Consider the following 11,588-nt stretch of genomic DNA (forward strand, 5'->3'; position numbering starts at 1 on the left):
TATACACTGCTGGTGGGAATGTCAAATGGTACAACCACTTTGGAAATCTATCTGGCGTTATCTGAAACAGTTAGGAATAGAACTACCATACAACCCAGGAATCCCACTCCTCGGAATATACCCTAGAGAAACAAGAGCCTTCACACAAACAGATATATGCACACCCATGTTTATTGCAGCTCTGTTTACAATAGCAAAAAGCTGGAAGCAACCAAGGTGTCCATCAACGGATGAATGGTTAAATAAATTATGATATTTTCACAGAATGAAATACTACACATCGATAAAGAACAGTGACAAATCTGTGAAACATTTCATAACATGGAGGAACCTGGAAGGCATTATGCTGAGCGAAATTAGTCAGAGGCAAAAGGACAAATATTGTATACGACCACTATTATAAGATCTTGAGAAGTAGTATAAATTGAGAAGAACACATACTTTTGTGGTTACGGGGTGGGGGGAGGGAGGGAGGGTGGGAGAGGGTTTCTTACTGGTTAATTAGTGGACAAGAACTGCTTTAGGTGAAGAGAAGAACAATACTCAATGCAGGGAAGGTCAGCTCAACTGGACTGGACCAAAAGCAAAGAAGTTTCCGGGATAAACTGAGTGCTTCAAAGGTCAGCGGAGCATGGGCGGGGGTTTGGGGGCCATGGTTTAAGGGGACTTCTAAGTCAATTGGCAAAACAATACTATTATGAAAACATTCTGCATCCCACTTTGAAATGTGGCGTCTGGGGTCTTAAATGCTAACAAGCGGTCATCTAAGATGCATCAATTGGTCTCAACCCACCTGGATCAAAGGAGAATGAAGAACACCAAGGTCACACGATAACAATGAGCCCAAGAGACAGAAAGGGCCACATGAACCAGAGACTTACATCATCCTGAGACCAGAAGAACTAGTTGGTGCCCGGCCACAATCGATGACTGCCCTGACAGGGAGCAGGAGATCAGTGGGATGCAGACCCCAAATTCTCACAAAAAGACCATACTTAATGGTCTGACTGAGACTAGAAGAATCCCGGCGGCCATGGTCCCAAACCTTCTGTTGGCCCAGGACAGGAACCATTCCGGAAGACAACTCATCAGACATGGAAGGGACTGGACAGTGGGTAGGAGAGAGATGCTGATGAAGAGTGAACTCTTTGTATCAGGTGGACACTTGAGACTGTGTTGGCATCTCCTGTCTGGAGGGGGGATGGGAGGGTAGAGAGGGTTGAGAGCTGGCAAAATTGTCATGAAAGGAGAGACTGGAAGGGCTGACTCATTAGGGGGAGAGAAAGTGGGAGTACGGAGTAAGGTGTGTATAAACTTGTATGTGACTGACTGACTTGATTTGTAAATGTTCACTTGAAGCTCAATAAAAATCAAAAAAAGAAAAAGAATTTTGAATTTGGTAACCAGATAGAAGTGCTGATGGCGCATATCTGAGGCAAGAACGAGATGAGGATGGTAGGGGAAGGCATCTATGACTCTGGAATCCTTGTGAACAGATCTATCAACTCTCATGTGAACTGGACACCTACACAGGTCTCCGCAGAGGGTCGAGTTTGACAGGCTGGAACCCTATTCACTGAGGATGTGTTCTGCCTCAGGAAGCTCCCCTCCTCAAGTCCTCCCTGTACATGAACACAGACCAGCCTGCTCCACAGGCTGACCAGGCCATCTCCTCATGTACAAACAAAAGGAGGTATATGCTGGGCAAGGTAGTCTCCTCACATGCACCCCCAAACGTGCGCAGAGAGAGAAGGAACATCTCAGACCACGGAACTTCCCCATTTTATTAATGGGCTTACTTTTCCTCATGTAACTCCATTAAGATGGAGGCAACAACAGCCACCACTTCCAGTTTTGAGAAACCGTGTGATGTTTATAGAGTAAGAATTAATGATCATATCCTTGTGGTAGACCAAAAGGCAATGGTGGCTACTGGGCTGGACATTTAGGAGTCTTCTCCAGGGTCTCCCAGCACCACTCCCAACATCTGAAGTCAATGGCATTGAGTTTGAAACAATGTGACCCCCATGGGCAAAAGACAAAAGGGAGGCACAGAGAAGCAGGGCAATGGTGAGTGGCGTAATGGGATGGTGAGGCAGACAGAATCCCCCACTCTCGTCCACCCCTGCCATAGATTAGAAACTCTGTACGTGAATGTACTCTGAGGGGGAAAGAAGTGCCAAGTCAAGTTTTCAAAGAGTGTGTTTTACAGTTAGTCACGAGTCTAAATCACCCTTAAAATAATGTTAGAGCAGAGTGGTGAAACAGGTAGCATTTGAAATTAAACAAGTCCAAATTCAAATCCCACCTCTACCTGTTCCTCACTAGGAGTATGATATGGTCAAGATATTTCTTTTTGTCTTCATTTCTACATCTGTAAGCAAGGCTAATAATATCTACCTCAAAGGATTTACAACTTTGGGGGAATTAAATGAAATAATGTGTGTGACGTGCTGAATACAGTAGCCAGCACTCGTGAAATATATAAGAATGGTAGCTTTTATCTCATGACCTGTAGGACCACAGATTGCCTGGCAAGGTGTCTCCCTTACCCTGCTTGAGCAAACCACGGCAGTGTAGCAGAGAAAAACAACTGTGTGCAAAATCCCCAGAGGCAGATAGATATGAGCAGAGGTCTTCATTTCATCACTTTCTTTCCTTCTGAATGACACTGTCATTCTTGCAGATCATTGTGGGGGTATAGGAAATAAATTACGTGAGGTGCTTACTAAGTTTTGACTATAACTTTAGTTATTTTTGCCAACTTCTTTCTTTATTACTGCATAGACTGATTAAAAAAAAAAAAGACTGATGGACATTACAAATTCCCCTTACTCACCTATCTTATAAAGCCAACACAATTTGTTCTATAAATGGTACACATATTTCTACAAACACAAAGGATTCATGTTTAGTTAAAAATAAATTAATCTGTTCAAAAATATAAATAGTCTTATTCTGAAATTAGGGCAATTACAAAATGAAATCAGGGTGATGCTCTTTGATGGACGAACCATCCATCTCCCACTAGGTGGCAGACCTTGCTAAAAAGTTATAGAAAAGAGAAAAAGAAACCGGTGAGTCTCCCAAAGTCGCTCAATAGGTGTCTCTTTGCAACCACGTATCTCTGAGCTGTGGTATCAAACTAATGAAAAATTCAACATTTTCTAAAGTCTTTCTTGCTCATGTCACAGATAAGATCTTCAAGACTTCCACAAGGTACAAAAGAGAACACTGAAAAGATATTCATCTTTACCTTGCATGCGCCCTAACCATATTATATCCACACAAAAGGAAATGAGATTACAAAAACACAACTAGGAATAAGATCCTGAACACTAGTGATTTGGCACAAGACAAATCTCATTACAGTGCTGCTCCCATGTTGCACAAGGTTTTCTGTTTGAAATGATCTTAAATATTTACTGATCATCTATGTTGGTAGTTATTCAGCTAATTTCAGACTGACGCAGAAGACTAGTGACATCATTTGCCTGGTGGATATGGCCCTGAGGCAGCACAGGAAATAATGGAAATTCCTAAGAAGTGGACAGAATCCTGACATCATATTTACTGCTATTGTGTTTCACCCCAATTTATATATCTATATGAGTGTGTGTGTATATAGATATATACATAATTAGGTATGTCTGTACACAGTACATATATAGATTTATATACAAATACAGACAGATTTTATACACATATACACACATATCTGCTCATGCTTGGATGAGTTATGTAGTTTTAGCTGCTGAGTTCCTTGCTCACTGGCATCGCCTCACCATCACTGCGTATGCTGAGGTAGTCATACATTGACATGTTGACCATGTATGTGAGTTCTACCCACAGCCCGAGAGGTACAAGGTTCTTGTTATTAAGCTCAGGGTAGCAACCTATGCATACACTGACAGTTTTCCCTTTTATGTCATGAAATGTTTGTCTATATATCTTTATGAAAAAGATAAATGGAAAGCATGGACACAATTTACAGATTGTGAAACTCAGGTACTAAAAGGAAACATTTATTTCTCCTACACTTTCAGAGGTTAATTTACTTTATCTAAGACTGAATTAAACTATGGATTAAGAATATAGTCTTTATGTCTATCTATATAGACATATACATAGGAGCTAAGGAGCCCTGGTGGTGCAATGGTTAAGTGATTGGCTGCTAACCTGAACGTTGAATGTTCAAACCCACCAGCTGCTCTTCATGAAAGACTGGCCCAGGAGAAACCCCAGCAGGACAGGAGAAGCCTGTGTAGAGGGCTGGTCCACCTGCTGGGGTGCAACTGTGAGGTGGGGGGCAGACTTTTACAAAGTTTTCCACAAATTATCTCAGTCAACTTCTTCAGAAAACAGAGGAACTAAATGATAGTAAAATAACTCACACCAAGGCTCATCGTATTAAAACTCAAGGCAACTGATGAGTTAGATTCTCTAGGCCCTTCACCCCCCATAGAGCCCACAAAATGATGTCTCAGAGGACAACAAAGTAAAGGACCCTGGGGAGGAAGGGAGGACAAGCCAAAGGAAAGGGCTATCTCTCAAGGCCGGTCCCTCCTTTGGGCCCTGCTAGGAGCCAGGCAGCCTGTTTGGAAGGGCCCACAGACAGCTGTTTCATCTCCCTCCCTTCCTCTCTGCCCTTCTAACTGTAAGAGCCCAAGGGCTGAGGCTGGACTGGGCTTGCCCTGTGTTTGCACATTTTCCAGGCAACTTCATCCTGGCTGGGCTGCAAGGGAAGTAATGTCTCAGGATAGCATTGTTTCCTTGTATGATAAAGTTTCCAATCTGGCTAATCAAGAAACATCAGTTTCTCATCAATCTAGGATTAACTCCTTGCATTAAAAAAAAAAAAAAAAATTTGGTTTTGTTTTGCCCATTTTTTATTTTTTTAAATCAGTCATTGATGACTTTCTATTTGAAGCATTTAAAACCTGGGGCAGCTGCGCTGTGCAGGGAGAACCTTTCAGTCAGTGACCAAGGCCTCCTTCTTCATCTTGAACCCCTTCCTTCACTGTAGGGAGAGGATCTCTGTCTACAGGGGTGCAGCAGCTGGTCCTTGGGTGTGGCCTTCTTGTCCTGGCCCCTCAGAAACATCTCTGCTGCCTGTCTAAATCATGCCCTTGGTGCTGACCCCACGCAGGCCATGCATCTAACTAGCTACATACACACATGTGTAATAACAGGCCGCATCCACAGTTCTCAGTAAGTGCACACCACCCCGCTACTGCTGTGTGAGGTGTGACTGTGTGCGCTGCCAGGGCACGTGGCTCCAGAGCGTGGACCCTCCTATTCCAACTGTTTTCAAGTGTAGTAAACTACCGTTAAACTTGAAAAAACATTTTAAAGATACACATCTGAGCAGGTTACCTTGTGTTTTAATCACCAGCAAATAAACACTGAGACATTATCTAACACTCTTCACAAGTGTGAACAGACTCTGCAGAGTGAAAGGAAGAATAAAAATACATGACAATTTGTGTTTTCTCAGCTACACTGTATCTCTAACAAAATGTTCCTTTTGCAGGAAATAGGGTGGAAAGGGCAATGAGGACTTCTTTTTCAATAAATCAAGTCCCTAAATCTGAACAAATCATCACAGAAAGCAGCAAACTCAGAAAATTCGCTTTGAATTGTGTTCCGGTTTACAAAAAAAAAAAAAAAAAAAACCGTTACCATCGAGTCGATTCCAAGCCCAGTTTACAATCTTTGGAGAAACAGCTCCTGAACTCACAGTTTCCTGTCTCTTGCAGGCACAGTTCCTTTAACAGAAGGATTCATCTGAACGATTTTCTCTGTTTGACATTCAAATTAGTGATTTCTGGAAGGGAAAAAAGGGAATCTTTGCAATCAGCTCCTGAAGGCTGCGAGCTCCGCACTCCCTCCCACAAACACACACCCCTATTTTCTCATCCCAAGATTAAGAAGTTATGCCGCCTGACAATGCGCCTTGCTTTTACAAGTCTTAACACAACCTCTGTTATTTTCTTTTTCACTTTTCTCTTCCAGAACCTGTTGGACACAAGGTTGGGGTGGTCTTCATGTGAATTTGCTCTTTCCTTTGAGCAAAAACTAGGAAGGATAGTCTGAAACGGAGAGGCTTGGAAATACGGTTGAAATTTTACTTTTAAATTGAGCCACTTTAGAGTAGTTTGATTTGATACCATACACAAAATTGAGATTTTTTTTTGGCAGTTACTAGACTACCTTCCTAAAACCTTAAACGAGCAGTATTTATAACTGCATTCTGTTAAGTTTTTAACAAGCTGGCAGTTCCTGAGAAACTTATTACTTTTTAAAAATAAACTGGCAGATCCTGAGAATGGGCTGACTTTATGCTGAAGAAAATAGCAATAAGATAAATAATAGAAATGAAATCATTGTCTCTAGAGACCCAAGCAAGCTTTTTATTATTATTATTATTAAAACACACTGATAGATGAAAAGATAAAAGTTCTTGTCAGTTGTATTTGTGAGAGGACTTTCCATCGTTGCTGATGACGGTTTACCTATGGCTTCCTCCTCTCTGGATCCCCTTCCTCACTTTCTGTGGAGCCGTCCAGGTCCTCTGATAACAGGTCTCTGGTGGCGGCGACAGCATTTCTGCTAAGCGCCGTAGCTCACGCGGTGACAAGACGACTTCACTTCCCGAGGAAGCGCCGTCTCTGGCTCTGTCGGCTGGAGCCTGGGCGGTGGAATGCGTCCCCAGCGCGAGGAGCACGAATGGCACGCAGCCCGTCCCGGCGCAGACCCAGGAGCCCCCAGTGCGCCAGCCTCTGCACTCCCGGCATTTTGTCTCCTTGGGCACCTCTCATTTTCAAAAGCCCAGAGTTAATTATTTGGTCAATCTACAAGGAAAACCTCCTCCAAATGCCACTTGCAAATACAGGCTCGGGTTAACACCAGACTCTGACCTGGTATCTGTTCGGCCTCCAGCCCCTTACCCAAAAGAACATTTTGCCCCTTTGTATTCACTTTAAGCCACATCTGGAAGCCCAACCCTCTTGAGACACAAGTCACAGTTGGTATGACTTATCCAGCTCCCAGAGAGCACGACGAGCTGGCAGAGTTAAAAAAGTCAAATTATCTCTCTTGAAAATATTTAAACACTTTTTTCCCTTTCTCCACTGAAATCCCAAAGAACAGCCCATTTTGAAGCAGAATAATTTAGTCTGACAACAGATTCTTCCTCTGTTCACAGCTGTCCCAGAGGGAGGAGCTGAAATCTGAACTGCTCAGCTGTGATTGGATCCTTTTTGTAAAAGAGGAAAAAAAAAAAAAAAAAAAAAAAAACCCTCCCAGGGAAAACGGGTTCAGTTTGTAAAGGAGCCCCGGCAACTTCAGAGGCGCCGGTCCCTCGCCCCTGCCGCACCTGAGCACGGCCCTCGCCCCGAGCCGGCCGCGATGCTCTAGGGACCGGCGGCGGCTCTGTCCTAGCAGCCGGACCGTTATCCGCGCCAGGGCTACCAGGGACGCCCGACCCACCGGCGAGATGCCGCGCTCCTTCCTGGTCAAGAAGCATTTCAACGCCTCCAAAAAGCCAAATTACAGCGAACTGGACACACACACAGGTAAAAAGAAAAGAAAAAAAAAATTACGTACATTTTATTTACTTCACTGCTCAAATACTGTTTTGAAAGAGCTAGACGAAACTGTTCCCTTTTAAACAACGAGTTGATGGTCTTTCAGTCCTTTAGGGTAGGTTTTAATTCAAAACTTTTCAAACTTTAACGGACAAGAAAAGCTTCATTTGACTGTTGCCAGCGCATTTCTAAAACGTGTATATATGCCTGAATACATGGAGGATGAGTAACTTACTATGTGAAGTCTGAATTACAGGTATTTTCATGTAAAACGACTTTAAAAAAATAAAATAGCTTGGTTTACAGATATTTTTGTATTCACAGATGTAAAACATGTAAATAACCCACGCATGAAATGAAAAGTTACTTTTCTACATGTTTGAAAGTACGCTGCAGGTTCTTTACCGCCCATTGGGAAGGTGGAGGCCCTTCCTTGGCTCCGCTCCCCGACAGCAAGCTTTGTATAGCTTAGAGCAGGTGTCAGACTATATGCTCCGTGTACATACATGTGTGCGACAGGCAACAACTCTGTGGGTGCCGGGGTAGAGGAAAGGTTTTACAGATACCCTACTAAAAGGGCCTCAGTCTCCATTACAAAGTCCGGTAGGTGTGGTCACACAGCTTCTTCATGTGCCGGTTTAATTATTTTCACTGTAATTTTCTTTCCTCTTCTTTACCCTAGTGATTATTTCCCCATATCTCTATGAGAGTTACCCCATGCCAGTCATCCCACAACCAGAGATCCTCAGCTCAGGAGCATACAACCCCATTACCGTGTGGACTACAACCGCTCCATTCCACTCCCCGCTGCCGAATGACCTCTCTCCTCTCTCTGGATATCCCTCAGCCTTGGGGCGAGTGAGTCCTCCTCCTCCATCTGACACCTCCTCCAAGGACCACAGTGGCTCAGAAAGCCCCGTTAGTGATGAAGAGGAAAGAATACAATCCAAGCTTTCAGACCCCCATGCCATTGAAGCTGAAAAGTTTCAGTGCAATTTATGCAATAAGACCTATTCAACTTTTTCCGGGCTGGCCAAACATAAGCAGCTACACTGTGATGCCCAGTCTAGGAAATCCTTCAGCTGTAAATACTGTGACAAGGAGTATGTGAGTCTGGGGGCCCTCAAGATGCACATTCGGACCCACACCTTACCTTGTGTCTGCAAGATCTGTGGCAAAGCGTTTTCCAGACCCTGGCTACTTCAAGGACACATTAGAACTCACACTGGTAAGAGAGAGAAAAAAAAAAGATGGGAATGTTGCCTTCCGCTAGAAGGAATCTCTGTGGGGGCTATTGGATTTGAATTAAGTAGTGACACAGTGCTCTTATTGATTGACGTTAATTTATAGCCACTTCCTGACTTTTTTTTTTTCCCGACTGCTCTCCACAAGTTATTAGGGCACCAAGTGCTCCAGTTCTAGTTAACAGCCTCTGTTGCAGAGACTGCAAACAACATTTAGACTTTGGAAAGTAGATGCTGGAGGTTTGGTCTCAAAGATCAGTTAGAAAATCAGGAAAGATGTATTTGAATGTGTGCTCTGTGTAATCAGCAAATACAAATGTTACTATCTTAATCAATTGATTTGGTAAATAGATGGAGAGTTTACCTATAGTTTTCTTTTAATCACATTCTGGCTGTGGTATCTAGCAGCCCAGAGCTGGTTGGGCAGATGGAACTGAATTTGTTTTGCTTTTGTTTTTCTTCCTGCTGAATTTTTGATTCTTAGCACAGAATCATCCTCTGGGGAGTCAAGTCATTTATACTTCCTTAGTCACAATGCAGAAAGAGGGAAAAGGGAAAACGTTGGGAAAAGCTCAGCATTTGCTGCACCTGCTGGAGCCGAAAGCTTTTCTAAATGAAAGTCCTAGAACTACATGAACTAATTCTGTAATAATCTTTTGGGTGTGACTTTTTTAAATGCAAAATTCAGATTTGCTTTAAAGGGACATATATTAAAATAGTGATTTTTTACAGGGAATTTTAATCAAGCTTTGCTAATGTTCATTTTTTTTGGCAAAATGTGGTGGGTATTTATAAACATTGACTTTATTTTTCCTCTAAAAGCACTGACTTTCTTTTTCATTCTCCCCTCCCCGTCCCCCCCCCCCCCCCGCCCCCTGCAGGGGAGAAGCCTTTTTCTTGCCCTCACTGCAACAGAGCGTTTGCAGACAGGTCAAATCTGAGGGCCCATCTGCAGACCCATTCTGATGTAAAGAAATACCAGTGCAAAAACTGCTCCAAAACCTTCTCTCGAATGTCGCTTCTGCACAAACATGAGGAATCAGGCTGCTGTGTAGCACACTGAGTGACGCAATCAGTGTTTACTGGGATAGAATTCATTTCTTCACTCCAATTCCAAATGACAGCTAAGAGTCCAAAGGCATTTTCTCTTGTGCTTACTAGCCAAAAAATACACAAACACACACAGCTGAAAATCACGAAATCCATGTGTTTAAAGTTAATCCTTTCCATGTGACGTTTAAAGTTACTATATATTTACTGACAGCTAGATTGAGAGGATAAAAGACAAGGACCTTACTTTCCAAAAATGAAGCAAAAAACACATTGCATTTCTTTGTTTGTTTGTTTTCTGTTTTTTTTTTTTTTTAACTAAAGAAGAATGCAAGATTTATATTGCTGCCAAATCATTTCAACTGAAGCATTGCTTTGGAATAGAGTTTGTAATAGAATTTCCTATAGGAAGAGAATATCCCAAACACTATCTCAGGTGCCTTGTAAAGTAATCCAAGTTTACTTCATTACATGTTTGATGTCTGGTTGCCCTGTTAAACTAAGGCCCTTTTTGATTATCTGTAATGCTTTAAACTATATGTTTAAGGGTGGGAAAAAAAGAACAAGAACAAGACAGAAAAGAATGTATTAAAAGTTTTTTTTGGGGGGGATGGGGAGGTTCTTTCTTTCTTTCTTTTTTGCCAGTAAAGAGTATGTGCCTTAGGGGAGGAGAGATAATAAACTTTGGACATTCCTGGTGCATGCTTGATCCATGTCTTATATTTTTTAACGATTTTCTAAACTTAATTAAAAATGGGAATAAGTGCAAGAGAGGATACTTGGGAACTCAGTAACGTTCTTAAGATATTTGAAATGCCTGCAGCAAATGCAATACACTAAACAACACCCCCTTCCAAGTGCCTTTTTCTAATTGTATAAATGATGAGTCAATGTAAATTTGTGTTTATTTTTATATGATTGAATGGGTTTTGTATGAAAGATGTTGTCTATAGCCATGCCTATAAACGAACTGAAGATTTGTAAAATCAATATTTCTTAAAAAAAAATTTAAAGGTCTTTTTTTTTTACAATAAACCTTTTTGATTTAAAATCTATTGTTTGCGTACTATTTTCAGAGACTTTAGTTGCTTTGTGATTAGTACCAAACTCCTACACAAAGTATCCTTTCTTTTGTTAACAAGAGAAAATGCAAATAGTGCTAGGATGGATATTGGATGTTATTTTATAAATGTTAAAAAAAAAAAAAGTTAAGTCCTGATAAATTAAACTGCCAGTATTTTTTTCTTTACTCTTAAAATAGCATTGTTACATTCAGAAAGACTCCATCATCATGTAGCTTGTTAGCATGCCCCTTTCATAAAAATTACAGTTTCTGTGTGCTAAAAATATTCACATGATTACTAGTCAAAGATACTTTTTGAAACCTTCTATTGATACTGACAGTATCACGTTGACTTTATGAAAGTAAATTACAATCACTCATTATCACATAAGGCCACTGGGACAGTTTATGATTTTTTAAAGAAATTTCATTTAATGAGATGGAAGAGGAAAAAGTGGAAAATCTGCATGAAAGTCTCAGGGAAAAAATGGATTTACCATAGATTCCCAAAGTTGGAAAATGAAACCCTGTAAAAACAACCCACATTTAGCGAGATAAAATAGGTGATAGGCTTGACGGGAGCAGGGCTAAGCAGTGGAGAGTGAAGGTTCCCTTTTGTGGCATCCTGAGTACGTTTGTACG

At 41.6% G+C, this 11,588-nt stretch overlaps 1 protein-coding gene across 1 annotated transcript; it reads left to right on the forward strand.

Moving 5' to 3' along the window:
- Positions 1-7,368: 7,368 nt before the first annotated feature.
- Positions 7,369-10,905, forward strand: SNAI2 (snail family transcriptional repressor 2). The gene is made up of 3 exons (XM_003421077.4): positions 7,369-7,577; positions 8,272-8,817; positions 9,715-10,905. Exons 1-3 carry the CDS (start codon positions 7,499-7,501, stop codon positions 9,894-9,896), a joined length of 807 nt encoding a protein of 268 aa, XP_003421125.1. The 5' UTR covers positions 7,369-7,498; the 3' UTR covers positions 9,897-10,905.
- The last annotated feature ends 683 nt before the right edge of the window (positions 10,906-11,588 follow it).

Source organism: Loxodonta africana, chromosome 14, assembly GCF_030014295.1.
Source record: "Loxodonta africana isolate mLoxAfr1 chromosome 14, mLoxAfr1.hap2, whole genome shotgun sequence".
In the NCBI taxonomy this organism is placed as follows: domain Eukaryota; kingdom Metazoa; phylum Chordata; class Mammalia; order Proboscidea; family Elephantidae; genus Loxodonta; species Loxodonta africana.